Source organism: Macrobrachium nipponense, chromosome 24 (assembly GCF_015104395.2).
Source record: "Macrobrachium nipponense isolate FS-2020 chromosome 24, ASM1510439v2, whole genome shotgun sequence".
NCBI lineage: Eukaryota > Metazoa > Arthropoda > Malacostraca > Decapoda > Palaemonidae > Macrobrachium > Macrobrachium nipponense.
In genome coordinates this window covers 31,889,408-31,909,549 of record NC_061091.1, presented here as the reverse complement: position 1 = coordinate 31,909,549, position 20,142 = coordinate 31,889,408, and the positions used below count along the sequence as shown (strand labels likewise).

The window sequence follows — 20,142 nt, the reverse complement described above, 5'->3', positions numbered from 1 at the left end:
ATGTCAGAAGATTGGAAAATTTTAGGCTATTTTGAAGGGGTTTACTAGAGTCCATCATGATGATCATACTATAAGCGAGGTCACTGAGAGATAAGTCAGAGGACAAAAAAAATGAAGGATATTTTGAAGAGGTATGACTAGAGTGCATCATGATAATCATGCTCTAAGTGAGGTCACCGAGAGAGATGTCAGCAGAGGGGAAGTATACTATAAGTACTGTGTTAAGAGACTGAAATGCTTTGGGTATAGTACAATAAAAAGGGGAATTATTGGCAGCTATGCTTATGCTTTTTGGGCAGTTAAAGCCTGTCACTCCATTTATTTTGAAATTCTAAAGACCTCGTATAATATCTTTAGTTTTATATATGTAACTTACTAAACCAAATAATTACGTACTTAGCTTTATGCTTGCACTGGCATTCCTAAATTAAAATATTTGTGGTAATGTGCCAGTTGCAGGGCATGGGTGACTGGCCCTGCCACTGCAGGGGAAGCATGGGAGCTACAAATAGCCTTCGGCTTCATTCTGTTTTGTGCTGCGCAATCGACAACATGTCAATTACTGCAGTTCTGCCTGTTTCACCAGTGATTTCATATTTACCGAAAGTCGGTGAAGTAATTAGCTTTCTTGTAGCTCAAGCTGCTGTTTTGGTGTCCATCAGTTAAATTAGTTTTTTGATAGTTATATGTGATTCCAGTGCTTCCAGCCTTCACTATTGTAGCGAAGGGCATAAGGGAAGGCTAACTAAACTTTGCTATGATGCACATACCATGTGCACTAATTGTAGAGGGCAAGTATGTTCTAAGGAGAATACTTGTGGTGAAAGTAAGTGGAAGGTTCTTGAATCTCACCTTAGTAGGCTTGAAAGGAATACGAAGAGAAAGGCGGCCACTTGAGCCAAAAGTAGGGCTTCTGTTAGCCTAGATTATTACCTTAAGCCTAAGTCAGACCTTTACCTTACTAATTCCTTCAACTCCTAGTAACACTCAGATTGCGACCACGGGCACCGCAAACTCTTCCTTGATCCGTCTTGGCCACTGAAGAGACACATGGATGACACGGTGTTGCCTATCAAGCAGTACAGGGAGGCTTCTGACAACCCTCAGCCTTCTTGCAGCTATGTCGTGGATCCCTCAGTCTTCGTGTCGGTGCAATTGCCCATGCATCCATGGGATTCACCAGTTACGTTCTCTCCCAAGCACCCTATTTTGGATGCTAGGCACCCAAAGCACAACACTAATTAACTGTCACCCGAGCTCCCATCTTGTCTTGAGTGCCCAACACCCACTCCCCGAGAGCCCATTGCCTGCTCTCATGCATCATGCACCCAGCAACTGCTCCCTTGCAGTCAGCACCTGTTCCCATGTGCCAAGCAACAGCTTCTGAGCTTCTGGCAGTATCGACCAGGTGCCCGGTACCTTCTCTTCGTTACCTGTCTAGGCAGGGAGGAGGTTCCCTTTGAAAGTTCTATGGAGGTTCCCTTTAAAAATTCTGCAGAACTTCTAAGGGATGGCCTCTCTCCAAGGAGGCAGTGATTCTCTCGTTAGCCCTTCCCACCCCATTCTCCTATGGGGTCTTGCATCTTAGGGCCCTTGAGTGCGCAATCTTTCAAGTCTTCTCTTAATCCAATTCTTAGAAGTCTGCACCACTTCCGATGATCATATTGACGAAATTCGGAAGTCTTGCCGAGTGCTTGTTGAACACTCAGATTCTTTGGAATCATAAACACTTGGAATACAAGAGAGAGATCACCTCCGGTGATTATTCTAATGAGATTCGGAAGTCTCACTGAGCGCTTGAATTCCTTAGAGTTTTTTGTGCTCAGATTCTGTGGAATCACGAGCACTCGGATATCAATAGAAGACTGCTCTCAATAATCATTTTTATGAGATTCAGGAAGCTCACTGAGCACTCAGATTTTTTGTAAATGTGAGCACTCAGCTGGTGTATTATCGGCTGCCCTTGATTTTATGGAATCTTGGGCATTTCTCAATCAGTACAGGCCAGTTCGCTCTCCTGTTTGGTTTAGGGACAGAATGAGAGAAGTGCCAAGACACTTAGCAGTTTTGACATTGCCTACCAGCACTTTTTTAATTACTTGGTCAGGTACCATCCCTGTCTTGGACCTTAGGGTCCAAGCAAATAGGATAGCAGACATAGAATCCCTCTTTGAACTATCTTCCTGAGGGACTTTGGCCTTGAAGGAGACTAATGCATATGGGAGAAAAGCGATTGTTCTTAGCAGACGAGTATGCCCATAGTTGCGTTGATGTGATCTGCTCAGCTCAATCGATTCGGCTCCACCTGCTTGGATCAGCCAGATCGAGTGCTTGGCTCTGTCTAAGTGAACTTTCTGCTCTCCTCAGGTTGGTGCTTTACCATGACATAAGCACCCTCCTTCCCCATGCTGTAGTTATCACAAGTTGGTGATTGCCCACAATCTACCCCTCATGGGTCTTCTAGCAGGACAGGTAGGAATGCCCTTTCACCTGACCTGTTTTCTTTACCCTTTTGGTTGTTCCAAGAGGTACAAGGCAGACAGAGAGAATTCTGAATAGTTTGTCTAGTTTTCAGAATTTGGCTACAAGGGTTAGTATCTTGAGATCGATCCTCAGATTGTTTCGTCATACGTACACTCAAGTAGTCGAGGAAAGTATCTTTGGGTCGTCAGATCTCCCTTCAAGGAAAGAAAGTCGGGAGCTTCATGCCCTAGAAAAACTCAAGGGTTTTTCCTTGGGATATGAATACCCTCAATTTTCATTTGGCAGAGATCTTTGTGGTGATTCCTCAACACACTGATCTCGGGAATAGGACTGCAGCTTCCCCCTGTGAATACCCTCACTGATCAAGCCCCTTGCTCTTCTAGGAGAGACAAGGGTTTTCGTAGGGGGGCCCCATTCTTTGCTTGTGAGGGCATTCACGACTACATGCATACCTTTTCTCCAGACAAGGAGTTCATTCAGAGTTTCAAGACTCCAATAAGCTTCTTCCCCTCTGCTGCTGCAACAGGAGCAATTTTTCTTTACCTTGGAGGGGCCTTGGGCCCACTGCAGATGGTTCTGTCTCTGCTTCATCTGGACTTGTGTCTCTTGCTGTTTTCCTTGCAGTGAACAGCGTTCTTCTCACAACAAGAAACGGCTAAACTGGAGGACAATCACAATCGTGTCTTTCCAGCAGTCTCCTGACAGGATCTGTGATCCTTCACTTTCTGTAAGGCTGAACTTCCTTGAATGCGATCATTCCTGAAGGAATTCTGTCTTATATAGACTGTCTCAATTTGGGGTGGCTCTTCTACCCAACACCAGACATAGACTGTCTCAATTTGGGGTGGTTCTTCTTCCCAACACCAGACAGCAACCTGAGGGCTCTGGTGCTAAGAAGAAGACGTCCTCCTAATTTGGATCTCTAGATTCATAAGTCCCGAGTCGTCTTGACCCAGAGGAACAGTCCTTTACTCAATTATGCCTCTCTCTTTTCAGAGAATTGACAGATACTGCGGTAGTCAAGGGTTGTGACAGGGCAACAGCCTTGTCCTTCGGGTATTGGTCAAGACCTTTGGGTCTTCTTAACCATTTAACTCTACCTTATGGTCAGGCCAGCCCTTCTTCAGTCCCTTAAGGAGTCTCAGGCTTCAAAGGACAACCAAGGAAACACTCAGCCTTCTTCTGTATCTTCTGGGAAGAGGGTAGAAGAAAAGATAACACTCATAATGGGCATTTGTCTTTGCTGATACCTTGATGAAGGGTTGCTTTTTGAGTCTCTGAACTTAACAGCAACATATCCGAGGTCTGGTAAGCAGATATCATTCAGGAAGTATCTGTTCCATTCTGGGCCTCAGTCGTCTTCCATTGAAATTCCACCTCTCCTGTGTTCCTGTTTTGGGAACAGCCAGTTCGGTTAAGAGCTAGTCTTCTTTGGTGTCCTGTTGCTGCCATAGAAGTCCCCCTTCAGCTTAGCTTCTTCGCTCTCTTCATTAGAGAATGAAGGAAGTCTGCTAACAGCCTTTAAGCTTTTCCTTTCTCGAATGATGAGAAAGGAACTATGCTGATGCTTGATCAAGGGAACCTTTTGAATATACTTGTATAGTATTCTCTTTGTGACATGTCTGTTACCAGTTGCACCAACCAAGTAATAGGTGCATACATGTAGGACGGTTGTCTTAAAATGTGTGACCGAGACAATAAGTAGTACGTTCTCATTAACAATTTGAAATTCAAGGCAACCTTTCAGGCCCTTAAGAGTTTTGGGATTTGATTTTGAGACACTCATGGCATTTATCACTAAACAAGAGCGTTTCATTTCATTCCTCTTTTTGTTAAAATGCAGGTACTCTGAGTGTATTTTTTACTGCACTCGATAGCTCTATTAGCCTGACACATTTCCGAATGAAGTGGGCAGGGTGCTGCTTTCCTCAAGGAGAGATTGTTCGTCTTAGTATTGTTTCTCCTCAGTCAAGTTTTAACTACTACTAAGGAACCTCTTTGTCTTGCCATCGCAGGGAACCCAAGGCTTGTGAGTTGCATTTGACCCTCACTTAGGCATCTTGTCTCGTGCTCTGCAAATGTCCTTGTGAGAATCATCAGCCAGAGATGTCTCGAAAGACTCATTATCATCTTTCAGTTTACCGCCTGGTACAAGGCTCCATCGCATGACCAAAGGCCACTGTGATGACTCAGAATGACTTTTTCTGACAACTCAATAGTTTGTTTTCTTTGTGTGTTTTTTCTGTTCATAAGGTGTTCAACAAACATTATTCACCCCGAATTGAAATAGATAACGGAAGTCTTAGCCTGTCGCCAGACCTGCCAGCTTCGCTTCCAAGGCGTGAGAGGAGTTCCTCCCAAAACCATTTTTTGGTGTCAGTGACATAGGAGCAATTCCTCAGGCAGTACAAAGGCAGTACAATCCCTCTCTTTTCAAGGCTAAAAGACTTTTCAGCATTTCTTGCAAGCATAGGCTTTCTTACCAAGTAGCAACTGAAATAGCTGGATACTTCTTTCGGTCTTCTGTAATTCCAGGGATTGGAGCCGTCTTCGCTAGTTGGTGTAGGACTTCCTCATTCTTCTACTTCTCTTCCTTTGGGTTGAGAATAGGACTCAAACCTACACTTGCTGGACTGGCATCTGATATAGCAAGTCTCCACATCAAGCGTCCTTTCTGTTTTTATTGTTAGAATCATAGGAGATTGGCAGTAAGGCAAACCTGTCTGGGATCTTTGCCTTATTGCTTCTGACTTTTTATATTCTTCCCAGCCTTTTTTCTCATAAGTTATGATTCCTCACTCATTCGAAAAGGTCCAGAAGTGTGATACTTGATCTTGCAGTTCTTATACTGTGCTCAATTTGTCAAAGGCAGGATGAGTAGCCCAGGTGTGCAGAACTCCAGCCAGTTCAGGAGACTCCCTCAAATTCTTCTCTCCAACCAGTGAGTCTTCCTTTACATTTTAGACCCACCTCATGCCACCCCTCACTGAAACCTGGGCCAAAAGGCAAAGTGGAATGTTTACACTTGGGCAGGCGAGTCTCCCTGCCTATCGGATGGTAGTTACTGCCCAACCACATTGTTTAAGAGTTTTAATGGCCATATTCCAGCTTTACCATAAGCAATTCCTAATGTAAAGGACCTCAGGTTTGTATAGTTATGAAAAATACGAGTTACTTTTAAAAATTGTGATTTTTTGGAGAAGTAGGATCATATGGGGCAGACCAATGGATCATCAAGATTTTAAAGGAGGGCTACTGCATTCCATTCTTGGAGACCCTCCTTTGGTCACCTCTCCCATCATCTTGCCAGCCTACTCAAGAGGTTCAGAGAAACATTTGGCCCATTCGAAGGAAGTATCCTCTCCCCTTCTGATGAGAGCCATTGAAGAATTCAAGGACATACACATACAGGGCTTTTACAATAGTCTGTTTGTAGTCCCCAAAACGGGGTGCTGGAGACCAGTCCAGGACATAAGTGCCTACAATTACTTTGTAAGGAAGACTAAGTTCAAAATGGAGACAAACCAGTCAGTCACGGCATCCATCCACCTAGGCGATTGGATGATCACACTGGATATGCAAGATGCATACTTCCATATCTCCATCCATCTGGACTCCAAAAAGTATTGCAGGTTTGTCTTTCATGGCAAAGTCTTTCACTTTCAGTCTCTCTGCTTCGGCCTCTCCATGTCACATGGTACCTCAAGTACTTACCCGAGTCCTGTTTGAAGGAGAAGTGCACAAAGGACCTACAGCTAATTCTTCACCTGATGCAGAAACTAGGAGTTCTTTTAAATCTTTAGAAGTCCCAGTTAGCCCCAACACAAAAGAATCTCTATTTGGGGATGGTTCTCAGCTCGCAGACTTTTCAGGTTTTTACATCCCCCCAAGAGATTCACAAACTGCCTCCAGACGATATGCAGTTTCCTTTGGCTTGTGTCGTGTTCGGCCCATCAATGGATGAGCCTTCTAGGGACTTTGTCATCCAGCGAGACCTTCGTCAGTTTGGGCAAATTATATACGCTAGTCCTCCAATTCTATCTCAGAGCCAACTGGGTCAGGAAAACTCAACTGGACTCTGTCACATTTCCCACCACTCAGGAGATAAAATTAGACCTCCAGTGGTGACTGTTCAGAGGAAGACTTTCGCAGGGAAAGTCTCTTCGTCCTCTGAGCCCCAGCCTAGACTTCCACTCAGACACCTCAGATCGAGTCTGGGGAGCCCTCCCTGGGCATCAGGAAGTTTAAAGGGTATGGTCTCCTGAAGAAATCAATCTTCATATTAATGTCAGTGAGCAGAAGGCCATTCATCTAGGCCTTCAGCATTTCTCGACCTTAACTTGCAACAAGATAGTGGTAGTCCAGGTGAACAACACCACCGCATTTTTGTATATCAGGAAATGGGGACACTCATTCCTTTTTCCTCTGCCAGGCAGCAAAAGATCTTCTTTGGGCACACCAAAATCATGATGTTGGTCTCTTGGTTTATTCAAGGGAAATTAAACGTCCTTGAAGACAAATTGAGCTGTTGGAAGCAGGTCTTTCCCACTGAGTTGATCTTTGGCGATTGTTGGGAAGATTCACTTTTGACCTGTTTACCACCTCAAGAAACAATCGTCTTCCTCTTGTCTGCACTCCAGCCTAGGGCTCCAAGACTAGTCACTCCTGAATCTGTATGCTTTCCCACCCTTCAACATGGTGAGGGAAGTGCTGAACAAGTTCGTGTCACACCATGTCTCGATGACCTTCGTAGCTCTGTTCTGGCCCATAAAGGAATGGTTCCTGGACCTTCTACGTCTTCTGGTAGACTTCCCGAGGTGGTTTCCCTAAAGGCAGTGGCTACTCAAACAACCTCACTTCAAGAGATACCACCAAAGGTTGTCCACTCTCGCTCTGACAGGGTTCAGACTGTCAGGAAACCTGTCAATCTTAATGACCTCATCAGATCGTTTGACACTTCAAAGCGGAGGAAATCTGATCTAGTCTGTGGAACCTAGATGTGCTAGAGTGGCTTACAGGCCCTCCTTTTGAACCCCTCTGTTTCACTTCTCAGGAACCTTACGTGGAAGACATTTTTTTTTGTAGGTGTGGCTATGGCTAAGCGTGTAAGTGAACTACAAACTATGGACAGGAGGGTAGGCTTCTCCCTTGGGGATGTGGTGGGCTCTTTCAGCCTGGGATTCCTAGGCAAGAGTGGGAATCCTTACATATTAAGGGTTTAATGGAAATCCTGGGCCTGAAGGAGGAGAAAAGGGTTCTTTGCCCTGTCAGAGCTTCAAGGTATTATGTACGACCTACCATGAAAATCAGAGGAGGTTGTAGAAACCTTTGGTATTCTATCAAGAATCCTTTGCACCCTCTTTCAAAGAACGCCATGTCATTCATCTTAAGGAACCTGATCTCTGAGGCACATTCTCTGATTCAGGAAGACACCTTACCTACTTTAAAAGTTAAAAAGCATGAAGTTTGAGCAGTTGCTACCTCTCTTGCCCTCAAGCATAATTTATCCCTCTCTTCCATTCTTCAGGCGACCTTTTGGAGGTGCAAATCGATCTTCATGTCTCATTATTTAAAAAAGTTGAAACAGTGTTTGAAAATTGCAGTACCCTTAAACCATTAGCAGTGCCTGGCATGGTATTAGGGGAAGAAGCATAGGAGAGATTCTTTCTCTCTTCTGTCTCTTCTCCTTGACATAGGGTGTCAAGTTTTGGGGAGCCTGTGGTTACTTAGTACCTGGAGTACCCAGCGTTCCATATGAATGGATAGTGGGTCATTGTGTCAGTGTGGGTGACATCATTGCCTGGTTGTTTGATTTGGCATGGTGGCTGGACAATAGGAACCTGACAATACGGATGCCCCTTCATGCTCCTCTTCCAGAGATTCTTCTCTTCTTGGAGATCTTGACTGAAGGGTGGGGGGCTCGTGTGGAAGATCTGACTTCAAGAATTTGGAATTCAGGAGGAAAAAAGTCTTCACATCGATGTCCTGGAACTAAAAGCAGCCTTTTTAGCCCTTCAGGAGTTCCAGGATCAGGTAGCAGGACATTCCTTAGTTGTGATGTCTGACAACACCATGGTGGTGGTTTCTGTAAACAAATGGGGTGCTAGTCTCTAACCATCTTCACAAATTGACAATCCAGTTACATCAGTGGTCAATAAACCACTCAGTGGCTATGTCAGCCAGGTACATTCCAGGCAAAAGGAACATAGTAACAGGAAAATTGAGTTGTCAGAATCAAGTCTTGGGAACAGAGTGGTCATTGCAATAGGAGGTGGCAGAAAGGCTGTTACTCCTTTGGGGAATGCTGATGATGGATCTGTTCGCCACCCATTTCAACAGGAAACTGGAAGTATTCTTCTCAGTAGTTCTGGACACTGGGTAATGGCAGAGGACGCCCTTCAACATCTGTGGGACAACTAGGATGTTTACACCTTTCCTCCCTTTTGTCTGAGTCATCAGGTGATCAACAGCATAATGACCTCCTGGAACCTCAGGATGACATTGGTGGCTCCCTTGTGGGCACATGCTGAGTGGTACCTCAACCTCCTGGCTCTGCTGACAGAAGCTCCAAGGGAGATTCCTCCATGCCACAATCTTCTTAGCCAGCCTCATGGTGAAAGATTTTATCAGTCTGTCAAGTCCCTATTCACAGTCGGTTTCTCGCAGGGGAACGTCAGAGCTGTCTGGGTATCTCAGGAAATCACCAACAGCTGTGTATCAAGGGAAGTGTATCAAGAGAAACCCCATTAATGGTGTCATTAATGGGGTTTCTCTCCAGTCAGAACCAAGTAGATGACTTCCTCTTTTTACTACTTGAGGAAAAGCTCTTTTCTAAGTCAGCTGTTAAGGAGTATAGTGATGCTTTAGGGCTAGTTCTTCATCTGAAAGAAGTGGATGGATCTTTCTTCCCCATGGGAGATCTCTTTGCTCTTGCAAAGCTTTGAACAGTACTGTACACCTAGGGAACTCAAGCATGGCCCCCTGAAGGAAGGGCTGCAAAGGTAGTTAACCCTTAAACGCCTATTGGATGTATTATATGTAGACTAAAATTGTCTGTCGGGTGCTTAATTGACATATGATACGTTGACTACAAAAAGTTTGTTTGAATATTCGCGGAAAAATAGTTATAGGCCTAGTTTGCGAAAAATTTTGAATCACGCGCCTTGAGGGATGCTGGGAGTTCACGGATCAAGCTGTTGTTTTGTTTACAGGCGTTACCCAGGCGTGCATGTGCGAATTGCATTCTTCTCACCAGCAAGCATCAGCGACGCGTCGTCGGAGAGCGATCTCTTGCCGCATTCGTGTTTTGCAGAACTTTTTGCGAGTATTAAAGTATTTGTGACGTAACAGGACGTTCACAGAGATGTCCCAACGTCGTCAGGAGCGTGAAAGGCGCATATTGCCTGTCGGTAGGAATCGTGTGAGGCAAGTTTTGGACTTGGATGCTGGAGAGGGACCAACTTTATAATGCCGTGTTGTGCGGCCTCATGTGGCCGAAAGTGTCCAAGGACCACATCGTGTGCCTTTTATGACCCCTAGGAAGCATCGGGGTGTCCTGAGGGGCATTCGTAGACATTTGGGAGGCCTCCGACAAAAGGACATTGACGAGTACTTGTTGAAGCTCGATAGAGAGCAGCTCGCAAGCCCTCATTTTGATGGCAGTTGGTCATCCAGTGACGAGGACGTCACGCCTGATGTAAGTTTTGACGGATATGTGCCCCCAATGTCCGTACGGGAGTCACAGCCTGAAAGTGAGCTGGAATTTAATGGTTTTAGTGCATATGGGGGAGAGTCTGAGGAGGAGGAGGAGTCGCCGAGTTTTGTTGTTAGGGACGAAACAGAGAGCGAGGGTGAAAGCGAGGGAGATGGGCCAGTGGGGGGGTTGGGAGTGCGAAGCCGTGCCCGAGCACGTGCGCGCTCACGGGCCCATAGAAGGTCGCAACATCGAGCCAGCCTAGGTGAAGGCTGTACATCCGAAAGTGATGAGGGGTAGTTGGAGGACCCCACCCCACCTAACCCTTAAACGCAGACTGGACGTATTATACGTTGACTAAAATTGTCTGTTGGGTGCTTAATTGATGTACGATACATCGACTACAAAAAGTTTTTAAATATTTGCGGAAAAATAGTTATAGGCCTAGTTTGCAAAAAATTTTAAATCACGCGCCTTGAGGGATGCTGGGAGTTCACGGATCAAGCTGTTGTTTTGTTTACAAGCGTTACCCAGGCGCGCATGTGCGAATTTCTTTCTTCTCGCACTAAAAAGCATCAGCGACGCATCTCAGAAATTCTTTTGTCACTGTCGTAATTTTTGCACCGTTTTATATTAGCCGTTACACAGAGTTTTATACATGAAAATGTGTGCAATTTTATGTAGAATACAACAAAAAATAACTCATGATTGTAGCTTTTATCAGTTTTGAATTATTTGCATATAAATCATGATAAATAGAAAAAATTTGCCATTCGGTCAAGTTTAACTCAACCAAAATGGTCGTAAAATGCAATTGTAAGCTAAAACTCTTACTGTCTAGTAATATTCAATCAGTTACCTTCATTTTTCAACAAACGGGAAGTCTCTAGCACAAAATTTCAATTTATGGTGAATTTAAAAAAAAAAAATTTTTTTTTTACGTTTTCGTGTTACGAATTCAGGCATCATTTTGTGATAATATTTTCTCTGTGTTGCTTTGATCGTTTTACAATTTGATATATACCAAAATCATTGCAATTTAGTTCACAATACAATGAAAAATAATTAAATCATTAGCTTTAACCGTTTTGCTCACAGCGCGATTTGTATACAATTATATATGAATTTTTTTTTTGCGCTGTCATATATTCCAATATTTATATATGATAATGATATTTTTTTCATTTCTGATGGTTGCATACTAAACTTCAGGCAATGACAAAAAAAAGGAGCCAAAAATGAACTCTTAATCTTGAAAACTAAGCGTGCTGTGATTTTTTGAAAAAAAAACTTTTTTTGGGCTTCGGCATAACTCCCGAACGCCGCTGGCATACGAGAGACACTTTGGGAAATAGTGGCTTGGCGTGTAAGGGTTAATGAAATGGCTGAAATTGTTTTCATTAATAACAATCCTAATTGACCGAGGAGTAGTTTTTGTTAAAGCACATTGAAGATTGGCATCAAACATTCATTCGATTGCCAGGGGGAGAGCATACACCTTGACAGACCCGTGCGTACCTCAGGTTGAAAACTCGTGGTTTCTAACCTCCTGCAACCCCTGTGGATAGTGCACGCAGTACAATATTACTGCTTGCCAGTATATAAGAGATTGCCAAGAATCTTTAAAAATGCAGATAAGGTGCAAAGCGCCGTTCCACCACCCCTTACTGAAAGCAGATTTTAATAGTGCTGATCTGCTAGGTTCGGAATTGTGTCCTTTGTTACCAGTTGGTTTATTTTGACAACATTTCCAACTCAGTTTTTCTTAAGTAATTATGTGTTTGTGTTTTAATGTGTTTTGAATAATTATAATATTAAGACATGGGAGATGAGTTGTTTTTGTTGGATGTAGTAGGGGTGTAGAATAACTCAAAAACAACTCATAGTCATTCAAAACTCATTAAAATACAAAAGAAAATACATAATTATTTAAGAAAAATGGAGTTGGAACTGTTATAAAAATTTACAGAGATCCTAAAAGATGTAGAGCTTTGGTTTTGCGTGAGAGTTACCAGGATGTCAACACCAGAGAACTAGTATGTTTAACACTACCCTGGAAACCAGCAGAAATGGCTCTTACCAATACTGTATACAGTTAGGTGTCTGTAACAAAGAAAGTGTAGTACTCCTTGTGTATGAGTAGAATTGTTGTGGTTATTTTACAAAGGAGTATTATTTCTTGGAGTATTAACTCATTCTTATAATGCAGGGAGTTTTGATGGCTGCTTGATATGATTCTGTAGATGTATGTAGTGTATGCTCTGCAACACTTACTAAACATTATGGCTCCAAAATTTAATGTACAGGAAATGCTATATCTAACATTTTACAAAATTTTATCAAATATCTTGGCTAATTTTCTTGTGAAAAATGGCCAAATTAAATTAATAATAAATATCAATTCAAGTTAGATATGTCAAACATTGTTAGATTTGTTACATTCATTATTATACAAGTAGATTTATTTTATAACAAGTGTGAACTAAGTTAAGAATGAGTACGTACCATGATGAACTGTACGTCATATTCACAAATATCAGTGAAAATTTCAAATGTCATTTTATTATGCAATTTACTCACGTACTGGTAAGCAATTTACTACCTACTTGAACCAAACTCTATTTAGAGGTTAAAAGCAATAATGGTCAGTGTGACCATTATGCCATAATTAATTCTGGGTTGTTGACCATTTCAGGAGATGGTGTAATGAGGAATGGAGTGGATGGGGTTGGTGGTGAAAACATAGCTGAAAGCACTACAGCCGACGAGCCACGGCATCATCCACGATACACCAAAGCCCAAGCAAGGCAGCGATATAAGAAAGGAAAATCTTAGGTCTAGTCTAAAATTTAGGCACTGTGCTCAGAACCAGTAAATATTTAGGTACAGTATTTTTATTAAGTTCCTGATATAACCTTGGGATGGATATTTGATCAGAGTATGGTAGCTAGAATTATTTTGGTCCCAGTATTGAATTATTTACATCGTATGATGGCTTTATTTAGAAAATATAGTATTATGCTTAATATCTAAGACATTTAACATTTTGATTAAGCTGTAGTTTTGCTGATGGTGTGAACTCTCTGTCCAGTATGTGCAAGGCCTTGGTATCATCAATGAAGAATTTTTTAAATCATGATGACTTGCTCTGCAGAAGGAAGGATATTTTTCTGTTGTTTTCTCTGAATATTCTCCTTCATACACATCATGATTTTCACAATGTTGCCTTTTCCTTCCAACTTGTTATGTTTATAGTTATTGACATTAAGGTGCATTTACAGAATTAGAAATAATCTCTATCTCGACCTTAGGCCTTTGATAATGTTCAGATGTGAAATTGATTAGCTGCTCAATGAAGTTAGGATTCTAAGGTAACAGTGTTAATTTTAGATACTGCATTCCTAAAGTAACTCTAGTGAAGTTAATTTTGTCTTGTCACTAGCACCTCCAACATTTTATACCAACCCAGTTTTTCCACTGAGAAGAAATATTTGTTCTTATTCTGAAAACTGACTTAGTGTTGACTGACCTGTCTCTTGCTTGGAGACAATCCTCCAGTTGGGTAACCATTAGTGGGTAGATTATATCTTTTTGGCAATTGGAGTTAGAATTTATCACATCACTTAACTCCTTAGTTCACATATTGCACTACCACAATATTTCAAAGAAGGAGTCTAGAGCTGTAATAGTAATATATGAGACAGTACAATGCATCAGAGTTACTCTCAACTCTTATTCCTCAAAAAATAATTTCTTTAAAAAGATTAGCAAGAATGAAGAAAGTAAGAGCAGCCCATCCTAATGAAAAGCGCGTGGTTAGGATGGGGAAAAGAATTTCTCTGGAAATGAACTGTAATCTAGACAATGTAATACACTGGTATGGAAAGGCAGCCTAAAGTAAAAATCATTGCTATTTTAAGAAGGGGGAACTTAATTTTCTTGATGAAAAGTTCACAGAAATGTCATAACATTTTTGTTGTAATACTAGCTATTTATGAATTGTTATTAAATATTTGATACATGAAATATAACATGATGGTTACTGTAAATAATTTCTGTACATTTCATTGTTGGAATTTTAAAAATGTATTGTAGATGTACTCAGCAAGAGAATAATTCAGTCCACCCCATCCATAATAGGAGTTTTCCGCTATGGTGGGGACACTGGTAAAACCACTCGTACCAGGTACTAGGAACCAAGAACAATGTAGTGTCTCATAGATTGTGCCAACCATTCCCACTTATTTACACAAGCTATGGATATGTTTTAAAAAAGGATTTTAATTATGAGACTTGCCCAATAATTATATAGCTAAGAGTCATGAACTTATTTGATTGGCAGTGGGTTCCTTGGCTCGCATAATTAGATCTTGCTCGGTCTTGCCAGAGAACTTTTCATCGGACTGGTTAGGAGTGTTATCTTGTATTGACATGGGAATCACAGAAGGCTCCTATGAGCTAGCTTCCCTTTATACACTAGGCACACTAAAGAAGAGGGAGCTCTGGTGCTCATACATATCTAAGGGATTTAGGGGGACTCAAAGATAACATTTTAACCCTTGGATAAAAAATAAAACTCTCTCCCAATCGACAGTCCTCGACCTAGCTTCTGAATTGCAGAAGAAAAGCACTCAGGATCTTGTTGCTCAGTCCACCAAGAAACCAAGGGAGACTCCTGCTGTAAGTAAGAAGCAGTCTCTTCCCTTGAGAGCCGAGATCCTTCTGTTTCAGAGGAAGTACGTACTCATTTTGTCTCTATAGGTTCCTCTCGCAAGTAAGGAGACCGTCCTTTGTGCCTAAGTCGGAGCCAGACTTCTTTCATTTTGGGAAGTTTGGTAGAAAAAGGAAGCAGAAGCCTGGATAGTGAAGGTTCTGAAAAGAGGTTATATCATCCCCTTTGTGAAAATGTCTCCCTTAGTCAACACACCAGTCTTCTTGACTGCTTATTCACAAGTCAAGAGAGGTTTTTGGCGCTTGCAGTTGTTATCTCTTTTAATAAAGGGGGCAATAGACCTATGCCAGTGCAGGACCTTCATTCTCCAGGTTTTTACAACCATCTGTTCATGGTCCCCAAGTCTTAAGGGGCTGGAGGCCCATCATAGATGTCAGCACTCTCAATGTCTTCATCTTGAAAACAAAATTCAGGATGAAAACAAACCAGTTAATCCTGTTGTCCATTTGCCCATGAGATTGGATGACAACATTAGACCTACAGGATGCATATTTCCATATCCCTATTCATCCCAGTTCAAGGAAGTACCTCAGGTTTGTGTTCAAGGAAAGACTTATCAATTTTGGGCTCTGCTTCGGTCTTACGATGGCTCCCATTGCAAAGTGGCTACACCTGCAGGAGATAATAATCTCCCTGTATTTGGATGATTGACTTTTCAGAGCACATTCAGTGTCAATGCACAGAGGACCTCAGGAAGACTCTCTTATTTGTACAAGAATTTGGAATTCTAGTAAACCACCAGAAGTCCCAATTGATCCCCCCTCAGAGGAGCCAATATTTGTGGATGGTAATAGTATCACGGGATTTTTTAAAATTTTTCCGACACTGAAAAGAATAATCTTCCCTAAAGAGGGTATAGGAAATTCTTTGTTTAGAAGAATGCTCAGCCAACACTTGGATGAACCTCCTTGTTTTCTATCGTGAATGGAACAAATCATACAACTGGGTAGACTACATCTCAGTTCTTTTTTAAAGCGAGCTGGAACAGGAAGGTTCTTACAGACTCACATGTGTTTCCAGTGACGAGAGAGATAAAGGAGGATCTTCTCTGGTGGAACTAAAAGGAGAGATACTTGCAAGGAGAGTCTCTTTTTCCATTGAGCCCTGACCTGAACTTCTCAGATGCATCAGACCTAGGATGGGGCACTCTTTTAGAGAAAAGCGAGGCGTCGGGGATATGGTCCCTCTGAAGTGGTAAAGAACAAGAATATTTGTCACACGACAGCACTCTTTTACATAACAAAGCAAGGAGGGACTCGGTCTTTCTCCCTGTACAAGGCAGCAAGAGATCTTCTCTTCTGGGCAGACCAGAATGACACTAGAATAATTACCAGGTTTGTCCAATGTTTTAGCAGATGAGCTAAGCCGTTGGGGACTAGTCCTCTCGACGGAATGGACCTTGGATCCAATGATTTGCTTAGATCTGTGGAAGCTTTGGGGAAAACCAATGATGAACCTATTTGCCACATCATGGAACCATCATCTTCCTCTGTATTGTTCGCCAGTACCAGATCCCCAAGCCTGGTCAGTAGACACTTTTCTCCTGGACTGGTCAAACAAAGATCTGTATGCCTTCCCCCCCCCATTCAATTTAATAAGACACGTGTTAAACAAGTTTTTATCACATCAGAATGTCTCTCTAATTCTGATAGCACCTTTCTGACTGTTGAAGGAATGGTTTCCAGATGTCATCAACCACCTAGCGGATTTCCCAAGGCTGCTTCCTCAAAAGAGGCAGCTACTCAGACAACCACACTTCCAGAGGTTCCACCAAGGACAGTCATCTCTGGCCCTGACAGTCTTCAAACTGTCAAGAAACTCTTTAGAAAGATATCAAAATAAGTGGAGGATCTTAAGAGTGGTGAAACACCAATGCTCCTCTTCTCAGACCTCTGTGACCCAAATAGCAGAATTAAGGGCTATAGAGCCATGTTGGGTTCAGTCTTTCTTCATAGAAGATTGGACTTGTCCTCCAATCTGAACAACTCGGATCTTATTAAGTCTTTGGACAACTTTAAGAGTAAAGATTCGCCTGCAGTGCCTTGGAATTTCGACATAGTTTTGCTGTGGTTGTCAGGTCCTCACTTTGAGCCTATGCATTCTATCTCCTTAAGAGATTTGACTAGAAAAACCCATTTTCTGATATCTTTGGCAACGACAAAGAGGATCAGTGAAGTACATGCCTTGGATAAATGGGTAGGCTTTTCTAAAGGGAATGCTATTTGCTCATATTCACCTTGGGTTTTTGGTAAAGAATGAGTCCCCCTCTAACCCATGGCCTCATTCCTTCTCTATTAAGAGCTTGACAGAAGTTCTGGGATCTAATGATGTGGAAAGATCGTTGTGTCCAGTTAGATCTTTAAAATACTACTTGCATAGAACTAAGGACATTCACAGCAATTCTTGCAGTTTGTGGTGCTCTGTCAAAAACCTGTTGAGACCTTTGTCTAAGAATGCACTAGCATTCTTGCTAAGAGACATGATCCGCGTATATTAAGTGAAAGCTCATGAGATTAAAGCAGTAGCCACTTTTCTGGCTTTTAAAAGAAACCTATTCTTATCAGTAATCTCAAACTCTACATTTTGGAAATGAAAATCTGTGTTTGCATCTCATTAACTTCAAGATATTAAAACAGTGTATAAGGATTGCAGTACCTTGGGTCTTTTTTTTTTTTGCAGTTGGTGTGATATAAGGTGCCTGTTATTTGGGAAGCTTGGAGTACCTGAGTACCCTTCAGTCCTTTGGTAGGGTGGTGGTGGTTTTTTATTTAGGCATGTTTTGGATATATATAACAAATTTTTCTCTGGGGAATTATTGGTATGTACTGAGCCGTGGGCAAGGGCAATTTATCTATCCTTTGTTGGCTATCAGAAATTATCTTCACCACAAAGGTCCCACTTAGGTAGTAGGTGCTTGCTGGCTTTACCGCCATGCCTCTACATGGTAAGATAAGTGACAACAGAGGTAGTATTTTCCTATATCAACTCTCTTATCAGGTAAGAATTCGGCAAACATTTTTTTGGCCAGTTTTTCATGTCCTCATTCTAGTTACAGTGTTACTATTTTGATGTAGAAATATCCATGCATCCCACCATCCCTCAATGTGGGAATCAGCTATATAATTACTGGGTAAGTCCCATAATTAAAAATGACATTTTTATATTAAAGTTTTAATTATACTTACCCAGTAATTATATAATCAGAGCCCACCCTCCATCCCCTAGCATGGTTTTTTTCTCTTTAAGGGCATAAAACAAACTGAGCTCTTTCCCAAGTGGTTCCTCTCTTTCCCAAAAATGGGCGGGATCATTGTTGCCTAGCCAAAGCATAACAGAAAATTAGCGCAACCCCGTGAATTTCAGAATTTAACTGCCGGGCAGGTGAAATTCTTAGCTATATAGTTACTGGGTAAGTATAATTAAAACTTTATTTTATTATAAAAATGTCATTTTGTAGAACAAGGTAAATAATTGTTCACAGAAGTTATGGATATGCCTTAAACGAGGGTTTTACTGCAAGGTAAATATATAGTTTGCCATAACATACAGTACACATAGTTATGTCAGTGGCATATGTTTGTATTTCAATGAATCATTACAATAATGTTTACTTTATATACTATAAAAAACACTAACATTTTAACATTTTTCTAGTCTCGGCATATATATATATGAGAGAGAGAGAGAGAGTTAAATGCTTAAGAGAAATGAATAATCTCTCAGCATGATTGGTTTTAATGCTCACCAGAAATGTGTTATTGTTAATATAAAAGTAACAAATAATATAATACAAGAGTAATTACGGACATTTCTAAAAATCAAGACCATAACATGAAGGTTGTAAGGTGAAATGAAGTGACATGTCTCATGAAGCGAGTGAGAACTTTTGTTGGTGCTCAGTAAATTTTTGCAATGATTTGCTTATTGAGATTTGTATTTTATACAATACCTCAGCAATCAAATGGAGGAACAGTACATGTGTATAATATATATAATTTGGTCTTTTATACCATTTTACACACTTTTGGGAAACCATACATATATGGAAATTTACAGAAGTTTTAGATTGGCATAAATAATAATATTTTCTACATCTCATGTGCAACTGGAAAGAAGGCATTTCAGTATGTAATAAGCAGATTTCTTGTAAGTTGCATTGTTACTCAAAAGGGAATTAATTTTATTTCTGTATTCATCATTATCCTTGGTAAAAACTCATTGCTTGGATTCAGAGATGGCATCAAAAACTTTTAGATGTAGGTTGTAATGAATGGATCAGAATGAACTCCAATGTGAATTGGAGTTCATGTCGCCCCCATATAACTGGATATAAATAAAAAATAGTTAACTCTCTCTCTCTCTCTCTCTCTCTCTCTCTCTCTCTCTCTCTCTCTCTCTCTCTCTCTCTCTCTCTCTCCTCATCAATTTTTGAAGTGGTAACTGTAAGCAACATATCTTCGAACACTAGAACTCGACCTCATTAGCTTAAGCACTCTATCCAAAAATTATGAAGGTACCCCTAATGATCATAGAACATAGACAAAGCTCACATTATGAAAAGTATGCTGACGATTCCAAAGCTCCAATTACTGTAGGATTTGGTGTTTAATTATCTAATGGAACAAGGCAGAATTTTCTCAAGGTAATGTGTGTCTGCTGTGACAGGCTATATAAGGCTAGGCCTTCCTTATTACCAGGTTGAATAAGATTTTTAAGAGAAAGTGCAAGTGCATCTGCCTCATAGTCTGGCACATATAAGAGATATATTCACTCTCTCATCGAGCACAAGCTGAAGGAGAAACATTGTCCCCAAGCTAACATTCTTTAGGGAAATTGCTCAGTAGGTGTGTACCTATTGCTTTTGAGATTCTTTGAGAACCAGTGATAAGTTCTAAGCTTTGGTCCTTAAACATGGTGATTCCTCATTCCCAAATGTTGCCCATGCAACTTTAATTTGCTGGTTGAGACCTTTGCACTTGAAAGACTCGGGATAGGGATATTAGTATTCCCTTTATTGCTGACACAGACACTTTCCTGTCTTTGCAGAAAAAGCAAACAGGCTGCTATTATTGTAACAGTGGGCTTGAGTGAGTTAACCTTATTGAAGAGCACCATTTGGTCAACAAATTCTACTTAGCCTGGTCAACTTTGTTAGTCGACATCTTCCATTGCGCAGCAATGACATCTGCAGTGTCAATGAAAATCTTTTCAGAATGAGGTAGCTGTTGATAAC

The 20,142-nt window shown here is 41.3% G+C and overlaps 1 protein-coding gene across 3 annotated transcripts in view; it reads left to right on the top strand.

The window, feature by feature from the left end:
• Nucleotides 1–20,142, top strand: part of LOC135205554 (uncharacterized) — an 81,297-nt gene that overhangs the window by 42,029 nt on the left and 19,126 nt on the right. For all 3 annotated transcript variants that reach the window (XM_064236315.1, XM_064236314.1, XM_064236316.1), the window contains exon 6: nucleotides 12,873–13,060. In XM_064236315.1, coding sequence (XP_064092385.1) covers nucleotides 12,873–13,012 — 140 coding nt within the window. In that variant the 3' untranslated portion in view covers nucleotides 13,013–13,060. The remainder of the gene's footprint in view (nucleotides 1–12,872; nucleotides 13,061–20,142) is intronic.